General features: G+C 36.9%; 6 protein-coding genes across 9 annotated transcripts; 4 read left to right on the forward strand and 2 right to left on the reverse strand.

The window, feature by feature from the left end:
• The first annotated feature begins 1,509 nt into the window (after positions 1-1,509).
• Positions 1,510-4,903, forward strand: LOC103845584 (ras guanine nucleotide exchange factor Y). Its single transcript, XM_009122451.3, has 2 exons — positions 1,510-4,121; positions 4,654-4,903. Exons 1-2 carry the CDS (start codon positions 3,313-3,315, stop codon positions 4,721-4,723), a joined length of 879 nt encoding a protein of 292 aa, XP_009120699.1. The 5' UTR covers positions 1,510-3,312; the 3' UTR covers positions 4,724-4,903.
• LOC103845583 (protein WHAT'S THIS FACTOR 1 homolog, chloroplastic) lies at positions 4,822-6,608 on the reverse strand. 2 transcript variants are annotated; one of them, XM_009122449.3, is made up of 2 exons: positions 6,393-6,608; positions 4,822-6,261 (listed from the first exon to the last, which is right to left on the reverse strand). In XM_009122449.3, exon 2 carries the CDS (start codon positions 6,238-6,240, stop codon positions 4,927-4,929), a length of 1,314 nt encoding a protein of 437 aa, XP_009120697.1. In that variant the 5' UTR covers positions 6,241-6,261; positions 6,393-6,608; the 3' UTR covers positions 4,822-4,926. The 2 variants fall into 2 exon arrangements, with proteins under 2 accessions (XP_009120697.1, XP_009120698.1); XM_009122450.3 differs by having other exon boundaries at positions 4,822-6,269; positions 6,393-6,588.
• Positions 6,609-9,160: 2,552 nt separating this feature from the next.
• LOC103845585 lies at positions 9,161-12,759 on the forward strand. Of its 2 annotated transcripts, XM_033282764.1 has the most exons (5): positions 9,163-10,830; positions 11,042-11,480; positions 11,597-11,839; positions 11,958-12,305; positions 12,490-12,759. In XM_033282764.1, exons 2-5 carry the CDS (start codon positions 11,042-11,044, stop codon positions 12,711-12,713), a joined length of 1,254 nt encoding a protein of 417 aa, XP_033138655.1. In that variant the 5' UTR covers positions 9,163-10,830; the 3' UTR covers positions 12,714-12,759. The 2 variants fall into 2 exon arrangements, with proteins under 2 accessions (XP_033138654.1, XP_033138655.1); XM_033282763.1 differs by having other exon boundaries at positions 9,161-11,480.
• A 333-nt stretch (positions 12,760-13,092) lies between these two features.
• Positions 13,093-15,417, forward strand: LOC117129268. The gene is made up of 3 exons (XM_033282762.1): positions 13,093-13,959; positions 14,079-14,894; positions 14,965-15,417. Exons 1-3 carry the CDS (start codon positions 13,144-13,146, stop codon positions 15,043-15,045), a joined length of 1,713 nt encoding a protein of 570 aa, XP_033138653.1. The 5' UTR covers positions 13,093-13,143; the 3' UTR covers positions 15,046-15,417.
• Positions 15,418-15,753: 336 nt separating this feature from the next.
• On the reverse strand, positions 15,754-21,077 carry LOC103845587. 2 transcript variants are annotated; one of them, XM_033282761.1, is made up of 9 exons: positions 19,923-21,077; positions 19,189-19,821; positions 18,831-18,956; positions 18,713-18,766; positions 18,389-18,514; positions 17,957-18,291; positions 17,771-17,852; positions 16,286-17,684; positions 15,754-16,153 (listed from the first exon to the last, which is right to left on the reverse strand). In XM_033282761.1, exons 1-8 carry the CDS (start codon positions 20,835-20,837, stop codon positions 17,067-17,069), a joined length of 2,889 nt encoding a protein of 962 aa, XP_033138652.1. In that variant the 5' UTR covers positions 20,838-21,077; the 3' UTR covers positions 15,754-16,153; positions 16,286-17,066. The 2 variants fall into 2 exon arrangements, with proteins under 2 accessions (XP_033138652.1, XP_009120701.1); XM_009122453.3 differs by having other exon boundaries at positions 17,957-18,327.
• Positions 21,078-21,226: 149 nt separating this feature from the next.
• On the forward strand, positions 21,227-23,134 carry LOC103845589 (ethylene-responsive transcription factor ERF016). The gene has a single exon (XM_009122454.3). It carries the CDS (start codon positions 21,461-21,463, stop codon positions 22,145-22,147), a length of 687 nt encoding a protein of 228 aa, XP_009120702.1. The 5' UTR covers positions 21,227-21,460; the 3' UTR covers positions 22,148-23,134.
• Positions 23,135-24,620: the final 1,486 nt, after the last annotated feature.

Raw genomic sequence — 24,620 nt, forward strand, 5'->3', positions numbered from 1 at the left:
GTTTGTCTGACTTTGTTGTTTGGGCCTGAGGCCGTTTGTATTTTTATCTTCCGTTTGGTCCGATGGTTTAGATTTTTAAGGGTTGGGTCTTGCTATATGATTTTTTTTGGTGTTTGGGCTTGGTCCGTTTAATAAAATAAAATATGGATGGAAAAAAAAAAATTCAACACCCACATCGAAAGCAGTAATTATTGACTCTTAAGTTTACGTGTTTACCAAACTACTATACACTCTTTTTCTCTTTGGTCTACCGTTGATTCTTTCTTTGTTCCAATATTACCAATAGTCCAATACCGTTGACTCTTTCTTTGTCTCATACATACCTGATCTGCTTACCGGGGAAATGATCTAAAATTTTAGTATTTTAAGTATTTAGATTTTGAGTATTGTCTCATACATACCTGATCTGCTTACCGGGAGAAATTATCTAAAATTTTAGTATTTTAAGTATTTAGTTTTTAAGTAACCGAATCAAATTCGAATCCCCTATATATTAATTGAGAAACATTTGAAAAGTTGTAACCTCAATTTTGTATTAATTAAAAGAAGCACCAATGCATAGGTGGCACTCAATTAGGTAGTCAATTACATTCAATTGAAAAATAAGTAGGTCCACATTCGATTTTTATATGTTGTTAGATACATAAGTTAGTCAAACTATATGATATAATGATATGATATGATATTTTCTTTCCTAAATAAAACCTACGGAATTACCATAAATGACTAATATATATATATGACAATTAATGATTTTAATCATAAAGATTTGATAACAATTTATATCTCCTCCATCATTTTTTGTTTAATTTTATATTATTAAAATAAATTAAACAATCAAATTAGCTATAAAAATAAAATTTAGATTTTTTCGTATATGTTATATTTTGAATTTTTAAAAACGACAATAAATGACTAAACTATTAAAATTATTATGTTAAAAATTAATGATCAATGGTTTAACATTTTTATTATAAGAAGATACACATGATTTTAAAACCATATGAGTAAAAAATATCATTTAATAATAAAAAATATATATATATAGATTAAACACTATATACCATAAGATTACATAAATATTTTAATATCAAAACTTTCAATGAATTTTCAAGAACATTTATAAATTATAAACTTATTAAAGATTTCAGATTGAAAATTTTGTTATCGATGATTTAAATATTTTGTTATAAAACGATATGAATGATCATAGAACCGTATGATTATAAATTTTTATTTAATAAATAACTATACAAAATATACTATTCTTAGAAAAATAGGTTGGTCCATCTTAATTTATATTACACTTTTTATTAAACTAACTATCGAATTGATAAATAACGTACCAAAAAATATTTTGCAATTTCCTTAAATAAAAGCTACGAAATTACCTAATATGAATAATAAATATTTAATAACAATTTTTGTATCTTAGTTCTTTTTTTTAATTTTATATTATTAAAAGATATTTAAAAATCACATTAAATATATAATAAAAACATTTATATTTTTTCTTATATGTTATATTTTGAATTTTTCAAAACGTCTATAAATTATTAGAAATTTGAAGATTCCCACTCTGAAAATTTTGTGATCAATAGATTATTAGAAATGTTTATTCCGTGCAAGGCGCGGACCTTATCCTAGTATGTTATTATCTAAGATATTACATCAACTAAGTGGTTAACACTTGCCACACCTCTGTCACTCGGTCCTTTTAGCAATATAAATATTTATAGCAATATTGTAGAAGAAGATCCACACTTATTTCTTCGGCCGCAATTCTTTTCATTTTACTTCATCGGTGGCCCATATGTATATATACATATACTTACTTTTCAACCATATGTATTAATGCTGAAATGCAAAGATGAATTAATTCACTACACGGTTATGATTTACTCAGTGTACACATAAACTTTGTAACGAGCTAGTAAACCTAGTTTAGAGTAAGACAGACTCTTCTAGAATTGAGAAATAAAAAACGAATTTTAATACTCATCAACAAGAGATTGGCATTTTTTAACCAATATGTATATTAGTATATATAGCTGAATACTAGATTTTTACCACTTGAATAGTTAAGTGTGTGAAACTAGAATTGGAAATTGGCCGTATTTTATCAAAGTGTTGAGTTTCTTGACAATGAAAGGGAAGAGAGAAGAGGGATATATAATTGAATTTGAAAGAAGCCTCGAATTTGGACTGTCTGCGTATGCATCCCCACTGTTGCATGCAGACACATTTTCACCATACCTCCGCTTCTCTCAGTCTGATGATGTCATAATCTCAGACTTTTGTGAAATAATACCTATTACTACAACTCGAATTCTACATGCAATAATAAAAGGGTTCAGACAATTGGCTACCTTTTATCTTTTATTACTGTCCTCGAGCTAGTTTGAAAGTATTTGAGTAACTGAAAAAGTTACCTGATTACTTCTTGTCACTAAATAGACTATGTCAAAAGAGAGCGGTAGATCATTCGCAGCATATGAGTAGATTAAAGAGCAGCAGTATTTAAACGAGCATTTGTTTATCTTCATGTAGATGGGGCCCCACTGTACTTTCAGACAAAGGCTTTTAACAGAGGACTAGTGTCATATGGATTCTCTTCCGTTTAGTTCCCAAAATACCCTCCTTCTTTCTTTTAAGAGATTCTCAAACCTCCAAATTGTTACATAACCCTAATTTCCTTGTCCATTTAGAATCAGCAAAAACAAAATCTTTTGTCACTATAAAACCCTTTTTGTTTTGTTCGAAGTCATCTTCTTAATATTATTAAAATTATATATCAAAAATGATATTCAACAATTTTAGAATTGTTTCCCTAAACTAAAACATGCACTTGAAAGTTGCTTACACAACAAAAAGAACCCCCAATTTTTCAATCAGTTTTGTTGAGTTGGTGGACACATTGGTCAATTACTGCCAAGTGCCAACCATCCAAACAAAACCATTTACGGCAAAGTTTAATGAAATTTTATTTTTGCCAAAATAGGAAGGAAAAACACACATGCAAAAACTAAAAGAATAAAAGAAATAACAAAAAAAAAAGATAAAGAGTTGTCTACAATATTGGGCTAGAGCAGAGTATTTATATCACCACCCACGAGCCTTTGCTTTTCCTTCACCACCTCTCCTATATCTGTTTTCTTCCCGGAGTCATTCGTCTGATCTCATCATCAACAACCACAACTACTCAAACAAACCTTTGAGAAAGAAAGAGAAAAATATAATCTAAGAGAAGAAGCATGACCTACTAATATTAGTAGTATCTCTCCTCAGTGAAAAAAATCATAACTATTTTGGATGGTCAGATCACACAAGCAAGAAGCACGCGTCTCTGCTACTTACATCCAATCAGTGAAGCCACAACGTCCTCCTTCCACCACCATGACCACAACCACAGATGGCACCAAGGGCGGCAAAACGCAGACGCATAAGAAACAAGTGAGAAGACGACTCCACACAAGCCGTCCTTACCAAGAACGTCTCCTTAATATGGCCGAAGCTCGCCGTGAAATCGTCACCGCCTTAAAACACCATCGCGCTTCCATGAGACACGCCGCCAAGATTCCACCGCCTCCACCGTCTCATCCGCCGCAGAAACTGTTTTCGCCACCGCCACCACCACCTCCTCCAGATCCATTTTCTTGGTTGAATCCACAACTCAATTCACTCCTCCCTAACCAACCTCTAGGGTTAAACCTAAATTTCCACGACTTCAATGACTTCATCCAAACCACGTCATCGTCTTCATCATCATCCTCGTCTTCTTCAAGCTCATCATCATCATCCTCAGCAATAACGAATCCACATATCTACTCCACCCCTTCACCTCCCCTTTCCACCTTCTCCGCCACAGCTCCTCAACAACCGCCGAAGCAGCTGATGGAAACGGAAAACAACGTGGAGACGTCAGCTTGGTGGTCAGAGCTCATGATGAAGACGGTGGAGACGGAGATGATGAAGTCGCAGACAGTCGAAGATGACGTCTTCCCAAAGTTCAATGACGTCATGGAGTTTCCTTCTTGGTTGAATCCTACGGATGAAGAATTGTTTCATCCTTATAATCTCTCTACTCATTACTCCTCCCCTCGCAATCCTCCATTGTCCTGGTAAATTATTTTCTTTTAAACTTAAAACATTTTGATCGGTGTTGTTCCACCGGAATCACCGGCGGACAAAAAGTAGCGGTGGTTCTGTATAAACTTCAGTGTTGAGTTGCGGCAGAACACAGAAAGCAGAAAAAAATATTTCTATAAAATATTTTTGTGATATAATTAAATGGGACTAATTGATTAGAAAAATATGAAGAATAGGAGTGAAACTTGTGGAATGAAAAGGATCCACATCAGTTTATTGCATGATCTCAAGCTGTCCCTTTTGTTTCTTTTTGGTCCAATGATTATATTAGTGTCCGAAGATTATATATTGTTGTGTTATATCATTGCATGCAATTATTATAGGGCTTATTTGCCAAATAACCAAAAAAAAATGAAAAATTAGATTTTGGTAACTTATTATAGGTTGCTTGTTATGTAATTTATTTCTTTCAGTGTTCTTCATATATTTAATTTAAGAATTTTGTGGTAACCTGTTATCTATCTATCTAACCTAAGATTTGAATGTATTGTATTTATTTTACAGTATGGAGATTAAAGAAATTGAAGGCATGGATGGAGACGATTGGCTTGCCTGGCTGAGCCACAAAGATTGATTACTGTGTTTTTTTTCAGACATGTTGAATCAACTCTTTGGTTCTTTTCTTATTTATTTGTTTTCTTTCTAATTTTTTTTTTGGTTTGGAGACGTAAGAATTTAAGAATAACAACATGCCTGCGGAGAGAAATGTTCGGTTTGGCAAAAGTCACAAATGAATGAAATTAAACTTCTCTTACTGAAAAATGTTTTATAGATTAGCTAATTCTCTTCATATGCATCATTCACTTCACCAATGTCCATCTCATCATCATCATCCGACATCATATCATCATCATCGTCATCTCCTGAACTACTACTATAGAGCAATTCTTTCTCTTCCATTTCCAAAGTATCACTATAAGTTTGAATATCTCTCTTCCTCCCTCTGTAACCTGTAAACCTCAGCAACTTCTCTTTCCAAAGTATCAAAGGGCACTTCTCAATCAGCTCGGGGCCTTCGTAAGCTTCTGTCAAGAACACACTGAACCTCTTCCCTCTCTCAGAGACATAGAAGATACCACAATGCTTCAAGAATATCCTCATCAGCTTCTGCGGCATCACAAACTCTCTCCTGAAATGCGTCAGATGATCCGTCACCAATCTCTTCTCCAGCGTAAAACTAAGCAGCTCGTGCATAACTGCGATTGCCCGTTTATCGAATTCCTTTGAACCAGCTTCGAGTCCACGTGCATCGGCATAAGGAGACAAGTAAGTTCGCTTCTGAAAATGTTCAATCTTCCCTCTGTACCGGTACATTTTCTTGTATGACGGGGGAAACTTCATAGGGAAAGGCAGTGAAAGCAAACCTGGCTTGTGATCGCTTTCCTCAGTTAAGCCTAGGGTCTTCTTCTCCAACTCTGTTATAGCCCAAGCTGGATTCCATGAAACAAGCTCTAGATATTCCTCTCCATCCTCAACCTTCACAACTTTAAATAACTCAGGAAACTTGTTTACCCAGTTCACCCTGAAGTCAAGAGGCAACCCAAAATCTCTCCGGAAATGAGCAATCTTATCCAACCGAAGCTTCTTATCAACAGACATCATCAAACACCTAGTCACATGCTCCGCAGCCTTGTCACCATTCTCCTCAACCAACCCATCATGCTCCTCCAACAACTCTTCCCCTTCCTTCGTCATCCCACACCACAACACTCCCCTCTCATCCTTGTACAGTTCAAACAACTTTGGAGACTTTCTGATGAAATCGCTGATCTTATGCGGCTTAGGCAAATTGATCTGACGCCTGTACTGCTCCAACAACCTGACCTTCATGATCATCTCTGGCTCACTCTTCAACAGCTCCATCAAGAACATCACTTTGTTAGCTATCTTCCATTTCTCAGTCGCTACTTCGAGCTCGCGGACTCGCTTCTCCCTGCTCCTATCTTGAACACGCTTGCTGCTCGTCATTAACCTCACCCATACCCGCCCGAAAGGGCACTCTCCAGATAAAAAGCTTCTCTCAGGCATTATCGCAAACACCTTGTGGGCATTCCCGTAGAATCGCAGCGTCCTACGTGGCAAGCTTCCCATCAAAACCTCAGCTTTGAACACCTGAACAGCTATTGAAGAAGTTTGGATTGCAACGAAAGCTCAGTTTTTTTTATATAAATGGATCGATGATTACGATTACTTTCAGATTCCATGTGATAGAGAAAATGTGTAAACTGAGATATAAACAATACCTTAGACTATACGGCGGTGAAATAATAGAGTTTGAAGGTGAGGCGGCGAGGAGAAAGCCATGCGACGGAGGTCCGGCGGCGACGAGAACAAAAGGTGTGTGTCGTCTTCTTGTTGTTTCGTATATGGGCTTAATAAAGCCCATTTAGTTCTCTTGTGGGTTTTCTTTTCTGTTTCTACAAAGTTTAAGATTACCAGCTTGAGTTCGACACGTGGCTCGTGAGCTGTTTGTCTTAATGTTTTAAATCATTGTTTTTAATACGCTTTAATCATGTTTGTAGAGACTCGTGGTTTCGAATTGTTTGTCTTGATGTCTTTTAATTTGAGCAATGTCATGTCCGAGAGATATTTTTGTAAGAACCAACAAAACGGCCATCATTCTGTATCCACCCGTTTGGTGTTGCTCGCCAATGTCATTCACCGTTGGTTGACACGATCAACCGTGAAAACGAATTATTCTTTGTATTTTTTTCACTTCGATAATTACTTTATTGGTCTTTTCTAGTTTATCATCAAAAACGATATTTCAGAAAAGACAATCTTAATATTTCGAGAATGAAGTTTACAGTTTCAAAATGTCTCATCTAAAATAAAAATAAAATAATATGCAAAAATGAGTGTTTATTATTGACTTTAGAAACCCTACAGTACATTAAGTTGTTTTTTTATTGTAAGAAATTATAGATAAGCTTGTAATTTCTTTGGACTAGGGAAGAAGATTTAACAATCGGACCTGAATTTGTTTTGATAACGAGTATACTATAATTTGAATCCTGTGTTGGCCCTTTTATCTCAATTAATCTTGTTCTGTGTATATATTTTAACATATGCTAATACTTTGAAGAAAAAAAATGCAAAAGAGAAGAAAAAAAATAAATTGCTTGAAATACCTTATGTTGGTAATCACTTTTCAAAAATATTATCAATCAAAAATGCTTTAACATTTGGATTTAAGACTAGATATGGCCAGTCCTAAGATTTTAGGGAACAGTAAGAGATTTAGTAAAGATTTCAATAATTGTTTTTACAAATTTGAAAACATATGTCTATATAATTTTTTAAAAAAATTAGGAAGCTTGAGCCGAATGTTTCATTTGGTTTTATCCAGGACCGACTCTGATTTAGAGTTTAGTGATTATGTTTAAACTTTAGTATTTATCGGGTGAATTTAAGTTTATAATCTTCTGTAGTATTTTATAAATTATTATTAAGCAATTATAAATAATTTAAGAAAGATAGTTTAATTTTTTTTATCACAACTTAAGGTATTCATAAAAATGATTATCATTTAAAAGTAAATTTGAAAAAATGATATAAAATTTGTGGTAAAATTAAAATTCTTTTAAAAGAGAGAAACACTGCCGATTTTTTTAAAGTAAATCTATTAATTTACAGTCTATATATTGAAAGTATTGCCACGATTTTACCCAAAAAAAAACATTCCCACGAGAATAGCTATTTCAAAAATCGAAATATTGTCCCAAGTATATTTAATAGATAAAATACAAACTAGCTAATAATTAAAGCAATAGGGACTAAAACAATTGATTACTTTTGTAAAGAAAGGAAATCAAGAACCCCTATTTTGGTTCCTTCTATCAAACGAACAAACATAGCCAACTAGCATAAACTAAGTATTTGTATTTTTCATATATAGACAGCGCAGAAAAGGGGAAGAACTCAAATTCCTTCACAAGTGTAGCTTTCAGGAAACGTGACAAAATAATATGATAGGATGTTGACCAAACACATGTCTATCTATTATACATGGTGAATTACAGTACTTTATATATGGCAAAAATGATTCTAAATGTACCAATATCCATTTAAAATTTTCATGTCTTTCACTTCTTTTTTGCTTTGCGGTACGCAAGGGAAATTTAAAAGAGGGTTACAGATTATACTAGCTAGCACGGTACCACAGTGGTTTAGGATCTCTACACTGTTATAAATTATTCATCTTAGTCAAATCCTACTAACACAGAAGCTATGTCCGTTTTAAAAATCGCCAATGCTCGTAAAATTCATTTCAAAAAGTAGTTGATATATAATTAGTAAATTAGTACATGTCTAGTGTATATTATATTTGGGTGTTTTAACCACACTTGTTGATATAAATTTTAAACCCACCAAAACCAGAAATCTAAGCAAATACGGTGGTTGCCTCCCTGGAGATCATATGCTTCAGATATCTCAGCATGGTATTGTAGTTTTAACACAAAAATGTATATAAAGGGATATCCAGAGACAAAACCAGAAAACAGTTCAAAACTAAAGTGAAGAAAGAAAGTAAATTAAGTAGAAAACAAAAATATACATTTGTAACATAGATTACTTAGGAGTTAAAAAAAAATTACTTACAGTCAACAACTTCCTTGTATAAGTTTTCATGACAATGAGTTCGAATAATATAGCAGCAAAAGAGCTAATTAAGGTATTGAAGACTTTTTGTTTTTTAGTTTCTCATAAAATTGGTTCCTCATTAACCAGAAAGTTCTTTTCCATCTATGTTTTTTTTGAAATTTTGATTTTGTTTTTTTGTCAACGTTCTTAGAATTTTTTTTTTCTATTTTCTTTTGTTATCTGTACAATATTTAGGAAAAAAAACTGAAAAACTCAAATCCTATAAGCAAAAAAAAAGGAATGTCAAAAACAAACACTATAAATTCATTTTAAAACTACATATATTCATAGTCTAATCTTAACATGCTCTCATCTCCTGCCAAAATTATACTATATTGAATTAAAGCCTAATAATCTAGAAGAAGAAAAAAAGTAGGCCTAAATAACCCAATATACATGGAAACGTTGGAAATTAGGTACTTATGCATATTTTTTATTAATTGGCGAACCGTGTCGTCGGAGTTGTGGTAAAGTCGGTTATGTCCTCCGTATTACATGAGCAATATAGGGTTAGTAGGTGCAGAGTGAAACAGAGAAGTGTCGCAACATCAAGTGACAGGGAAGATGTGTCAGACTGAACGAAGTTGACTTTTGCCACATTCTTATGGTGTAAAATTTGTTTAAAATTTGTGGTGGTAAAAAAATCAACGTATGTGGCCATGAAGAATCGAGATATTTTGTTTCATCTTGTGGTGTTAAGTACATAAACTTTTGTGGCATAATACAAGTTGACCGAAATTAATTAGTTTGCAAAGACATCTAATCGGAATATTTATTCGATAATGATTTATTACATCTGTATTTATAATTTTCTAACCGGTTTCAAACGTTCTACCAGTAACATAAATTTTCTCATATTACATTGCAGTGCCACAGTTAGGATAATATAATTGAACTCCAAAGATTTTTATAAAACTAATGTTTTAGGCTGGTAACGATTACAGCAATAACGAGCACGAAGAAACAAGTCATAAAAATAAAATACCGTAGGAGGGAATCGCCGTGGTCACAATGAATATGAGGTTTGACCACTTCAGGATGGAGTGTGTTTGACACGATTTCTACATCCGTATGTTGGGGGTGGCTTGTGTGGTTTGTAATAGTAGTTTGTAGACTGCTGATTTCAGATCTGAGGAGACGTATTTCATCACGAGCTTCTAATAAACTCCGGTGTTGCCATCCATAAGGGTCATCTATATCAGCCCAAACCAAAAACCCATGAGCTTTGCAGCGATAAAAGTATCTGCCAGGGTTGTCGTCGGTCCACGCCTTAGTCAACGATGTCCGCCTTCTGCAGTGACAAAAAGGGCCTTCCTTCGGTAAAGCCGTACGATTGGTCGCCGATGAGCTATGGCTGGAAGACATATCTCTATTGAATTTGTTGTGGAAATTGGAATTGGTGAATGTGTGAGTTAAAGGGAAGAGATGTTATATAAATCATAAAGAGTATAAGCAATGAGAACCGAACAAATTTTTAATAGATATCACCGCAGTTGCGACACGTGCAACATATTGAGAATAGACCTGCATTATAAAAGCAAATTCAGATTAAGCTTAAACCGGATTGAGCGATTATCAAATGGGGGACTAATAATTTATATAAAATGGGAATCGTTTATATGAAGTGGGTCAGGTATATTACCTTCATAAAATATGAAGTCCTTAAGTTAAAATGGAAAGAGATTTGTATAATGAGAAGTTAAATCATAACTGGAAATTAACATAGTTAGGAAGAGATAATGATGTGATTTTCAAATTTAAAATGGAATATAATTAGTATATAGGTTGTCAGAAAATGATGAGCACTACGACTAGCTAGCCTGCTCGCATTAAATGCTGAAGATATTATCTGGATTCACCTTCTACATATATGTGTAAGTATCTCCGGTTATGTGGAGGAGAATTCGCTATAAATACATGCTTCCTCTATAAGATTTATCACAACTAAAAAACAAATACTCCGGCTCCAAAGTGAAAAGGAAGATCAAGTCGAAAAGAAAGCCAGAAGCTCAAGTCTTACAGGGACCACCCAAAAAGGTAAATTCTGGTTTTATATACAAAATCGTAGATTTCCTTTCTTGTTATAAACGGGACCACAATATTAGGTCATCTTTACAAAGCTATACGAATTAAACATTATAGGACCGTACGATATACTACTATATTTAATGTTCGATTCTTTGATGTTATATATTAGTATGTGGGTTTCCTGATTTGTTAAATGTACTTACTCTATACGTTTATGCAGATGGGTCGTCTTGTTCGTGTTTTACGAGGTGAGTGGTCAAAATCTGAGGAAGGGTTTTGGAGGTTCGACGGTGATCCTGGAGATATGGAACAGTACGTTCTTGTCAAGCAAAACGAACCAATAAATTCCTTGATCGGCCTAGTACGCGAGGAATTTATGCTTACCCCACATACGCCGTTGTTACTGACTTATCAGCTTCCGCCATGGATGCTCATGCCTGACGGCCCTAGAGCCGCTCCATTGAACATTGTATGTTCTGGTGACGTTGAAATGATGATGAGTGTCCATGAGTGGACAAGTGAAGTCAATCTGTGTGTCACGTACGGTGCAGAAGCCGTCGCAAGATATGGTTTCCTCTGCAGGACTCCTTTCAGGTTCGGACAGAGGTCTTACCTAGGCCACGGAGTAAGCGAGGAGCAGCACCTGGCGGCTATCAATGGTTAGTTGGGGTTTATATAAAAATGACGAAGGCCCCTATGTTTATATAATAGTCAATTTAATTACTTAGGCATACATGCAAATCTAATGCTTATAATATGTATACAGGACTTATAGGGAGGGATCCTTTCGTATGCAGCGAGACTGTTATGCGAGAGATATTCAGGGAGGATGAGATGGTCATCTTATATCGAGTATCTTTTGAGGTTGAAAAGGCCCGTAGAAGCCTCGATTTGAATGCACACCCACCACCGGAGGAAGTGGTAGTTGATATGAGTATGAGTGATGATGGGGTTGTCCCGGAGGTGGGAAGACGTGGAAATGCGCAGCAGCATATAGGGCGTAGTAATGAAATGGAAGGTATGTAGAGCTATGCTAAATGTGTTATATCCGGATAAAATAGTATAATAAGCACTGCACTATAACCGGATGTATTATAAAGTTGAATACTTAATAACTGCAAACTATGTGCGAACAGGGTTAGAGACCGCTAGGATTGGATCTCCAGTGGGTCCCCTTAACCCATCTCCTAGTATATTTCGTCAGGCATCCGCAGATGATGGGTTCCCTAGAGAGCATCAGACCTATATACCTAATTGGGGAGAGGTTGGAGTTGGTCCTGGGTTCTGGGAAAACATGCTAGGTGAAGGTTACGTTTTGCCAAGCTCAAGTGGTATGAATGTCCGTGCAAATGTCAATGTTAACAGCGTCGGCGAAGGTCTTAATATTTCGGTGGCATCTCCACCGGCGAGACCCACATATATTGTTGATATTGAAGGATCTTCAACAGGCTCTTCATCTGATGCAGCGGTTAACAAAAATGCAGGTATTGTGGCATAAGAGTATGGTTGTAAATAGTTGGAAGAACATGTATTGTTAACAATATATACTAGTTAGCAAATAGTATGTATTACCGGCTTTATTCCGTAATAACGGTTATATAAAGAAATATCCCGATATTTATAATAAACATAGATGACACAACCGAGTCCTTTTCCATTTGTTTGTAGGTCTGGCACCAAGGGAGTGTGGTGTGTGGGAAACAAACGAAATGCCAAACGTGCATATAATCGACGAGGACCCTTTACCTGCATATGGTCGGGCTGAGCCCGAAAATATGGTTTACGAGGTGCCCGTCATCAACGTTGTTGAAGATGACACTTCTCGCATCGACATCGAAGATACAAGCTCTGAAATCGCCGGAGGGAATGGTGGGTTTGAACCTTTGCCCTAAAGAAAATGAACTAGGGTCGTTAACTTTTTGTGTGAAATATTTGGTTATGTTTGTTTGTTGTGGTTAATCGGCGGGGGCGTAAATTTTTTGGAAGTAATATGTAATCTGGCTTTAAACCAGCGGAACTTAGAATGTATAATTATGGAAGCAATATATATAATGTGAAATATTTGCATCTAAATATTTTGACTCGGTTTTTTAAATTACAATTTTATAAGAACAAAGTCGTTTGTAGAAACAAATATGTAGAATAATATTTGCATCTGTATATATAATGTTAAATATTTGCATCTATATATTTTGACTCAGTTTGATAAATTATGATTTTTTAAGAACTCAATAATTCCTAACGGTTCTTCAACTCAATCACATTGTAGGAAACCGTAAGGACTCAAACCTTAATCCTGAACCAAACGTCTTATTTGCCGGGATGGTGTTTAAGAATAGAGAAGAATTCAAGCAGCATATGGCAATGTATGCCATTAAGAACAAGTTTAGGTTTAGGAATAGCCGATCATGTCCAGAGGGAATGGTGCTTAGGTGTTTCAGCAGGACGTGCAACTGGCGAGTATATGCAGCACTTCTCAAGAACACGCAACTATATGAGATACGCACAGTGGAACTCAGGCATACCTGCTCGGTTGATGACAGATCCGGATACCAGACACAAGCAACGCACACTGTTATAGGCGGCATAATGAAAGCACAGTTTGCTGGACGAGGAGCAGGCCCGAGACCTAATGAGATCATGCAGGCCATGCGGGGTAACCATGACGTCAACATTTCCTATTGGAAAGCTTGGAGGTCGCGTGAGTTTGCTTTGGATTATGCCAAAGGAACTTGTGGCGCATCGTACAACCTCCTTCCTGGTTATCTTGAGAAGCTGATCCATTCAAATCCGGGCACAATCACAGCAATGCATACAGAGTACGCTGAAGGGATAGGCCACAAATTCAAATACTTGTTCCTTGCTTTGTCTGCCTGCGTAGAAGGATACAAGTCAATGAGGAAGGTGGTGATTGTGGATGGTACGCATTTGAGAGGTAAATATGCCGGATGTTTATTGACAGCATCAGCTCAAGATGGTAATTATCAAGTGTTTCCCATAGCGGTAGCAGTGGTGGATGGTGAGAACGACAAAGCTTGGGAATGGTTTTTAAAAAACCTTACACAGTTTATTCCTAACGAGGAGGAGGTTGTCTTTGTTTCTGATAGACATCCTTCAATTTACTACGCAATTGCAAAGGTAATACCCGCAATAACCTAGAAATACGAAGGTTTACGTATATAACCGGTTATATATACAAATCGGCTTAAGTACAAACTTTGTTGTTAACTGATACAGACATTTTGGATCGTATTCAGGTTTATCCTCTTGGAAAGCATTGCGCTTGTATCCTCCACCTAAAGAGGAATATCCGGACACACTTCAAAGACAAGCACCTTGGATATCTCGTTGGGAAAGCAGCACGGGCTTACCGTCTTTCGGAGTTCTACAAGACATTCACCGAGATAAAAAGGGTAAATGCAGCGTGTGCTGACTACCTAATTGGAATTGGGTTCGAGCACTGGGCAAGGTCGCATTTCACAGGGGACCGCTACAACGTTATGACAAGTAACGTTGCGGAGACGTGGAACTCAGTTCTCCGTGAAGCTAGAGAATTTCCTATTTTGTCGCTGGTGGAGTACATAAGATCAAAGCTGATGCACTGGTTTTCATTAAGAAGACAGATAAAGGCAACAGGAAGCAGCATATTAACACCTCGGGTCGTGGAGATAATGACGGCTAATTTTGAAAACAGTGGAGGGTTTAGTGTCAGCTTGGTCGAGACCGGAGAGTATGAGGTTAAGGAAAGAGATGGAGATATGTATCATGTCAGTCTTAACACTAAAACATGCACATGCTACGAGTTTCAAACGCTTATGATTCCATGCACACACGCTATCGCTGCAGCGACAAGGTACAAGGTCCCGGTAGAAACTTTGGCTTGTGAATATTATAGTTTGGCTTACTACAGGGAAGCTTACTCTATCCCCATAAATCCGGTTGTCGAAATTGAGAATGTGGAGACCCTGGCAAGCGACGCTTCAGACAACGTCGTCAAAATCCATCCTCCAACAACCAGAAGGCCCCCCGGACGGCCCAGAAAAAGCAGGATACAATCTCGTGGGGAATATGAGGTACGAGGTTTATATATGTTGTTGTTATATCGTACATATTAAGCTAAATCAGAGCAATTGGGTTGTTCAGGGCGGAGGAAAGAGAAACACTAAGTGTGGTAGATGCAAGGGCTTAGGTCACAACCGAGCTACTTGCAAAATGCCGATATAACAAAGACAAGTGATGTTTGGTGGGGATTTGAGTACCTCGGATGATGAAGGTGTATGCATGAGGAGGTGGGTCTGTTACTGGGCAGATTGAATAAGAAGTTCTTAATGTATAATATTAACCAGTTAAGGGTTGAGGAGTGGGTAAGTTAATGCCCGAGGTTGTATATAGAATGAAACTAAAATAAAAAATCCCCATCTTTGTTTGTATTAAATGTTATATTATGAAGTTTGTTGCTTTATTGGTCGTCTCTATCCGGTTGCAAACAATGTTGACAGTGAAAAACGAATATCCGGTTATGTTGTTATTTTTCTACCAACGAAATTTCTATGTTTATATAAGTTATAGACTTCTAACATAAGAAGCTTTATATTTTAAAAAAAAAAAACGAAAGCAAGATTTAGATCTGAATCCTATTACATTGGAAAGATACATAGTGAGAAAACCTAATAATAATAAGGGAACGATATGTTTATTAACGCTTTAATATGAACATCCGTATCTGAGATAGTATAGGAGAAAAGCTTGAAAACAGTATTTGAAACTGTAATAGTTAACCGGTTACAATGTTAAAGTGACCGGTCAATTTTGATATCCGGTAATATCATTTCCAATGTAACTTACAATATGACAATGTTTACTAAAATGTTGCATAATGCTTCGAAGTCTAATATTGCGTATTACATTTGAAAGATTTGAAATGCCAAGAACTAGTAACAAAAGTTCTGTTTAAAAATATAATTACATCATCCAGTGCCACAGAAATTTTGTAAAGATTTGTTGGTAACGTCACAAATTTGTGTTCATTTACAGAGTGATAAATATAAAATAATACATGTAAGGCTACCGTTTACCAATTAAATCGTTGAGATTGTGAAAGCGGGAACACGCATTACTACCAATGCCAAAGTTTTCGCTATGCTTATACATAGAGAAAAATCTGGAATTGATAGAAATACGTGCTCCCGTTGACACAATGCCATCGACTATAAAGATAAAGAACGGAAGTATCAGGTTTTAGTCACAAAAAATTATGGCCAAGCCAGTGCGCTACCGAAGACAAAAGAAAACACTTCTCTTCAACACAGTTTCAGTGTGATCCGCATGGTTCCTATAAACGGTTACCGAGAAATTAGTGTTCGAAAATATGTTCAGAATGTATCATAATCGTAAATTTCGCTATTTAAATAAATGGAGGATAAGTCAATGATATAAAACAAAAATTGATAAGCACTTGTATTACCTTATCAGATCAACGAACAGTGTTGGTGACTCCAAAAAAATACAAGCATGGGTGACAGTTACAAGAAAATTGCCGATAAAATACATCTTCTCCTTACGAAGAAGATGTGCAACTCCTTGGTGTAGAGATAACATTTGAGGGAACGTATGTATTTATAGATAGAAGAAGTTATAAAGATAACATACATTATTCATGTGTATGCGTAGGGATACTTGTGTATTGTGGTGTCATTTATGGAGCATTAATATGGTAGCTATGTGATGCCATAGGAGGAACATATATCTGAAAGACCATGTGCGGTCAGTAATGCTTGGCCTTAGGTTAATTTTTCGGATGTGGGAAAGGGCAAATTGTGACTGAAACCGTAGAAGGAAAAATTGGTTACAAGTTGGTTGGGAGATATGGGAATTAAATGGTAACACACATAAATGGGGTAGGTATGTGTATTAAATAAGAAAATATTAATTCTTGTTTACCCAACGACTTGGGTAGGTACGAGTGTTGAAAAGGAAAACATGAAATCTTCCTTCATAAAATTGAAAAGCGGTATTAGGATATCCAGATATTTTATGCACAAAGCCGGATAGTCATCATATCAGTTTTTATAGATAGTGCAATGAAAGAAACGATGTTTGAAAGTCAACATGGAAAGTCTAAAAATATTCAGAACAATGTATGGATAAGTGAACGATACAAATAACCAGCAGAGAAGCAGAGCATAGATAGTACCCAAAGTAACAAATGAGACAAGAGTCAGAGGTCTCGGTTATGCCAAGTCCTTCTACAGCTTCTCGTGTAGTTCATACAACATCACAGCAACACGGTGAGCTTCTTCCGTGAGAAGAGTAGGAGTGATACACCTGCACGATTCAAGGCCAAATATTGCATGGGTCTGCATGAGCAAGATTGAGGTTAGGGCAGAGTGTGATGGGTTGGTGTTTTGAGCAACGACTTTGGGTCTTTCTATCACCACCCCATGATAAGCAGTAGTGTTCGAAATCCGCCCGGTACGCTTCAGAAGAGAGGGGATCATCTCCGCAAAAGGGCGCAGCTGTGTAGCTATTTCAGAGTCGGAGCGGATCGATATATTGCAATCAAGGACAGTTAGCTTCCATGCGGTGCAGTCAAAACATACACCTACCCACTGTTTATTGCCTAAATCAAATGGAAAGTAGTAATGGGTCACTGCTGCTCCCGTTGGGTTGTCCTTTCGAAGAAGCTCAAAAAGTCCTTTCGGGAAAGGATATGCATCAGGAGTTTTCGAACGGCTGAACTTTGGAAAATGCTTGAACAACAATGCAACATATCTGCTGTCAAGAAACTCTGGAATCCGCCCAAGGCTCGAATGTTGCTGCATGTTGCATGTGGCGCGAACAAAGCGCACCAATATGTCAACAACCTGATTAAGAGATCCAAAAACAATTAATTTTATATGCAGCTTTGATTCCGTAAGGATAATCCAATAACTCTGAATGTCAAGTATACCCTAGCTGGCAATGAACGGGTGAGCTCAACAATTCCTGTGATGTCCTTCGAAGTGACCGCCAGGCCGGCAATATTGATAACACTATTAGTATTGGACAACATAAATAGCCAACATCAGTATATGTTATCCGGTTTTTTTAAACAAATAATATAAGACTTAAAAATGTTGTTACAGGGGTAACTTACAATGGGGTGCTTATCTTGTCCGCGAGATTAGAGAATTTGGACATAACCACAGCAGGGTCGGAGTAATCACAAAAAGGGGGTTGGGCAGCACGAGCACGGCTTAGTATATCAGCTCCACAGTGGTAGTCTTTCACAAGACCAGCTGGAACAATCTTAGGGCGCTTGCTTTTCCGGCATAAGAGAGGAGCGAATGGGTTAGGGGATGGACCGTCATTGGTGTGTTCATCAACATGTTCATCGCCATGGTCAGCGACAGTGTCAAATATTAGATCGCATGCCGGCCCAGACAGAGGTGGGTTCTCTGGTTGCGTCAGCCCAAGAGAGAAAGATGGTTCCTGAATATTGCGGATGCCGAAACTCAGCCCTCCATCCTATATGTATCGAGTTATTAGGTAAATAACTTAACAGGAAATACAGAGTAATATAACTTACCGCAGTTTTGGAAGCATTATTGGTCTGACCAGTGACTGATACAGTGGGCCGATCGAGATATTGCCCATCTGTCTGACACCCAACAGGCTGCAGGGAAGTCTCGTGAAAAATCTCTCCGGTTTGGCCCTGCAATGGTGAGGTAGGGAATGGATATAGGATAACAAAATACATGTTCAATACTAACCATAATGAACAAAATATGGAATGTATAAGGCAAAGCATGTAATTCGACTACCAACTATAATAATTGATTCCCGTTAACAGTGTGATGTGTGTATGGCCATTTGATATCCGGTTAATTATAGATAGATTAAGACATCTTACATGAGATAAAACGGAAGCTTGAGAAGGATGGGCATCCAAATTACGAACAACCTCCTGTACATATTTATATGGTAAATTAACTTATCTTTAAATGGAGAATTGAATGCATGAATCATACCGATTCTTTGGTTGCTTCCTTTGTGTGACTATTGGCGGATAAAGTGGTGTCTTGGCCGGGAGAATTTTGCGTTTGCAAAACGAAAGGCAACCGTGAAGCAGCAGGACAAGTCCTCCCATCTGAGCCCTGCAACAAAAGGGAAGGAAGATTATCAAAAAAAGAGGGAGAGAAATTTTTATAATTCTCACGTGGGTTTTGCATTGAATATACGTGCACTTAAGTATATCCGGTTTTTTAAAAGTCCAACCAAATACATCACCGTTTTGAGAGCATAATAACCGGATATACGTATACTCATTACTAATGCAACAGGTAGAAAGTGAATGGACGTATTGAACAAGTTTGTTTGAAAACTAACTGGACAAACTGATGCATTCCGTGGGGGCGTGGAGTATTGACTGAGACTCCCAATAACTTGAGCAATAATGTCATCGTTTGGGTCAGGGTGGGGGTGGACGATATCTACCTTACGTTGCACATGGTTAGTAGTGTCAACGTCGGGCTGTGTCGGTTGTGTTGGGGCATTAGCACTGTTGTGTATCTGCATTACAGAGCGGATGACTTCGTCTTTGAAGTTGTTAAGCAGATTTTGAATTGAAACCATGACAGTGGTGTCAAAGGAGGCAAATTTTGTCGCAGTATCTTCAGCCATAGAAACAGCTTTGGCCACATTCGCTTCAACTCTTTCAACCTCAGGTTTGAGCATAGACAGAACAATGGCTGCAATACGCTTATCCTCGACTGTCTCTGTGTTAGTCTGAGTTTTCGTTTTCCTCTTCTGCTTTCCCCCAGCTCTCCCTAGCTCACGCATTCTTTCAACATCCAGTTTAGTAGCACCACCTTTGAACATCTCAGCAGTAAAGGGGTGACTCTGCGCTATTAGTTTCAGAAGATTCTCAACTTTGACGTCTAAGACCTCGTCAGCCCAAACAAGATTGGCCGGAATTAAGGGCCGATCCGGGTCTTCTGGGATTATGCTTCTCACTATAACCTGGAGGAATCATATAAGAAATAAACAGTAGCATCAGTTCGCAGCTGAAATATAAAGCATGTATCTATATTAATGTCAAGGACCGATGAGAGGAGACATACATTAGTCTTTTTGTCTATTTCACGTGCATGACCAGGGCTTAATGTCTTCTTTTTGGTCTTCTTGTGGGTGAAATCATCATCGTCATCACAGCTATCGGATTCAGAAGATGAGCAGGTTTCCAAAACAACTGCGGTTAGATCCGGTACAGCCTCTATCATAACCAGCTGGAGTGCCAATGCAAATCCTTTAACTGCTATAGTATTCTGCGATAGGGATACCTCATCCCTCTGCTTAATACTCCCAATAAGCATTTCAAACGCAAGTCGCCCCCAGGGAAACGAATAGAACTCCTCAAGATCTACCATGGCCTCTGCATGTTCTTTAATCATCTTCATCTTCAGATTCGTAGCGAGTAGAACAGAAGACACAATTGCAAGACATGCAAGCTTAATCCGTACTTCTTTCTCGGTAACCGTTTTTCTTCTAAGCATTTTCAAGGCTGTTGAAACGCGAAGATCCTCCGATTTGCCAAATAACTCTGGCCAATAGGGTTTGACGTTTTTGTTCTTCTTCGACCTTACGACAGAGCTTTTAGGATATTCACCGCAGTTGAGACCGGTTACAATGGCGAACTCTCGAAGAGAAAACCTAATCGGTTTACCAGCAAACCGGAACCAGGCTTCGTGTTTTTTCTCCACTTTTAATTGTCTAGATAAGATGTACCTAGTAAATCTTCCAGAAAAGCCGGGTTTCTCGGCGATGTCAACAATCTTGCCAAAGGGAGACTTGCGTAGTGTCTGAATCTCGTCTTCTTCGAGGGAATTAAGAATGTGATTAATTGCCCTGGAGGATTGATATGTAAGAACCCTAACTCCAACCGGTTCTTCACCGGCGGCAAACATCATATCCGGTATGGGAGGCACTGCATCTGTAACATCATCTTCTGGAAGATCGACGAGGCGACATGAGACCATTTCTGAAAAAAACTGCAGAGGTTTTGGAGAAAAATGAACGGTCTTACGGAGGTTATGAAAATGTTTGAGGGTTTCGTAGAAGTTGGGAGAAGATATTTGAAAATTAAATATTAAATTTAGTTATTTTTTGGGTTTTGTAAAGGCTTTGTAAATGTAACTGAGAACATTATTACGAACAGAAGCGTGCTTGACTAAACCGACAACATGTCATTCTAACTGACCGATATGCAGCAATAGGGATAGCAATGGTATTTTTATTTTCCCGGTTCATTCAAAAGTGGAAATGTCTACTTACCTAAATAACTGGCATATGATAGTCATCCAGTGCAATTACTCAAAAAAGTAAGCACATGCTTGTAAAAACGAAGAGTTACGGAACGTGTGGCAAATAATAAACATGACCGCTTCTTAATCCGTGTTTCCACATAATCATCTTCGTCAACGCGCATACAACACGAGAGCTTCTCTGCTATAATTCTCGTACTCTACTTATCACACACACATATAAATACACTAACAAGCCGCCACTCTCACTATATTGTCAACTCCAAAAAGTACATGAACCAAAACCCTAATTAACTAAAACTGTATTACACACAGTACACTTGTGCATTTGGTAAGATATGGAAGCACCATTGCCCAAGTACACAGGTGTAAGGAAGAGGAAGTGGGGCAAATGGGTGGCCGAGATTCGTCTCCCCAACAGCCGCGAGAGAATCTGGCTCGGCTCCTTCGACTCCGCTGAGAAGGCGGCGCGTGCTTTCGACGCGGCTCTTTACTGCCTCCGCGGCCCCGGTGCACGTTTTAACTTCCCGGATAATCCTCCGGAGATACCCGGCGGACGTTCTCTGACGCCGCAGCAGATTCAGGTGGTAGCTAACCGCTTCGCCTGCGAGGAACCGTTACCACCACCTCAACAACAACAACAGCAAGAACAGCCACCCTCGCCACATGGCGATAGGACGGAGGAAGGAGTTGGAAATTCGGCACGTGGGGAAAGTAGTGGTGGTAGTGGTGGGCCGACGTTAGGACAAGTTGGGGGAGATAGTAACAACCACGTGGGTAATTGCAATAGCAATAGCAATACCAATAGTAACGATACGACACCGTATTGGCCGTTTATGTGGGAAGAGAATCTTATGGTTCCTACAACTTCGGAAGAGTTAGGTACTTATTTCATGGACGTTGATTCGACCAACTTGTATTTCCCGTCGACACAACATGAGCTCTCATCTGATTTTTACTACGATGGAGCATCTGTTGTTGAAGATGATTACTCTCATTACAACATTAACCTTTGGAATTTCTGAGATCCTTCTTTTTATCAGTGATCTTGGACCAAAATATTCCATCATTACTCAAGGTGAATCATTAAGGTACTAGCCTCTTGTGGCTCATCTTTTTATTTTATTTATTATTTTCGAAATCCATTTATTTCACATGTTTTTTGGTTTGTGTCTATGTGCTCTGTATTACATTGCACATTACTTCCACTTGAGTTTTCTTTCCAGGATTGGTTTGATTTATTTGTAACAAGCCAATCTTGACCCCTATTGTTTGGTCATGTATGGTTTACAAAGTTTATACATACGATTCCATATGTGTATTTTTTCTATAAGTGTTCATGTTTTGTTGGGAACTAGTGTTTTATAATATATTTCGTTATAAATTTGTATGTAATAATAAACTAATAGCTGTCAACTAGTTTCAAAACTAATAAATAGAGTGCTATTAGAAAACATATAACTTACACTTTGTCGAGCATTCACAAATATGATCGACTTCGGATTTAAAGAGATCATAAACCTGATATCAATACCCGTGCTAAGATCGAATGTTTCCATGTCTTTGTTGTTCATGTTATTGTTATTGTTTATTATTATGACAAGTGACATTGAAAGGACGAAAATAGCAACCGTAGAGTTATATAAATTTAAAACGTGAGTTTTACGTTTGTTTACCAACAAAAATCCTTAGATAGGAGACCGTGAGCCTCTAGTACACAGAGATTGGCTACACTGCGTTGAGTTGGGATCAAAACATATTTTAATAAGTGGTGGGAACAAATCGAATACCCGAATTGGAGATATTCGTGATTCGTTTATTTCGAATAGTCATTTATCCCATCGATCTGATCCATAGCTTATAAAATATTCGGTGTCCTGATATCTGAATTTTTTTTTATTTAATATTCGATTCGATCAGTATAATATTAAAAAAATTAAAATAAATAATAAAAATCCAAAGATAATATGAAATATTAATATCTACAAAAAAAATAAAAAGTTACTTACTTTTAAAAACTCTAATAACTAAAGCAGTCAATTTAATAAATAAATTATTGTTTAACTTACATAAAATATAACCATTATATAATTCATATAAATAATTTATTTTAATATATGTATATATATATAGACGCATATATGATATAACATATCATATTAGATATCCACTCTTGAAAATATTAATATTTTGATTTGTTTTGTTTCTTACGGATATTGTATAATAATATTTGTTTTGTTTTGTAGAGTAACTGATATTCTGATTTTTTTGTTCAAATCAATGAGAATAAATAATCAAATAAAATTTTACTGACTTTTTTAGAATGAAATTTACAGATTCTTTGTCGAGCTCTAATTTGAATGACAAATAGCTCACAAAATCATATATAGTTTGCTTTACTTTTCTTTTACATTGCTAGTGAAATGTTTTTTAGACAACATGAAACATGCGAGTTTGAACTCAGCTGGTATACAACAATGGCGTTATTATAAATCAGTAGGTTATATTTAGTGATCATATTGGTAGTGGCATGCATGTTTATTCTTCTAAAATCTGCTAAAATATGTTTAAAACTTAGTAACAAAGCTGTGAAGCTCATCCATCTGAGCATCTCATTTCCACGTAAACTAGCATGCTAGCTACTTTTCTTTTTTTATTCACGAACCTACGCTCCTTTGATCCTTTCTATTGTCTGTGCATTCGTATTCATTCAGGGTTTTTTTTTTAACTGAGTATTCATTCAGGGTTGAGTGATATTGTTTAATTATTCGACCTTAGAGCAAGTCCATTGGTTAGAACCCATAATGGGTTCTAATGAATAATTTAATAGTTGATTTTGTGATTTGAAAAGTTTAGAACCCTTGTTAGTGTTATTAATTTTTTCATGGTCCAATGGGAGAACCTCTCTTTGAAGTTCTTAAAAATTTCTTAACAAACTGATTCCATTTGATCAAAACAAGTCATACATCAACTAGCATAAGGTTTTAATGATTACTTTCACTTATTACATATCATATTGTTGTTCTCTCTACATACTACTTACCACAAGATCATTGTTACCCGTGGGCTCAATGCTCTGAGACTCGTCTCTTTCATCCGCCATTGTGGTAACCATGCGAGTCAAAAACACTTTGATGATTGAAGTCCTCTTCTTATAGCATATCTGCACATTCATCACATCATCTCCCTCGAGGAGTTTCCATCAAGCATCCTAAAGAGAGTGTTCTTCACATTATCGAACATGTCAAAGAGTTCCCATCAAGTAAGAACCTACTTCAATTTACCAAAGGACAAGAATGTTTGGAGAATCTAAAGCAAGTGAGAGGGATTTGAGATAAAGTACCTTGACGTTCTGCTCACCACCATCAACAGCGATCTTATCTGGTTGTAAAGCCTACAACCTCATGTCTGCACATCGATTACACTACTATGAGAACAAGTCTCAATCTTTTTCCTTCACAGCAACAATAAGAAGAAGCTATATGCCACTGGAAATGA

The sequence above is a fragment of the Brassica rapa genome, chromosome A10, assembly GCF_000309985.2.
Source record: "Brassica rapa cultivar Chiifu-401-42 chromosome A10, CAAS_Brap_v3.01, whole genome shotgun sequence".
Lineage (NCBI taxonomy): Eukaryota > Viridiplantae > Streptophyta > Magnoliopsida > Brassicales > Brassicaceae > Brassica > Brassica rapa.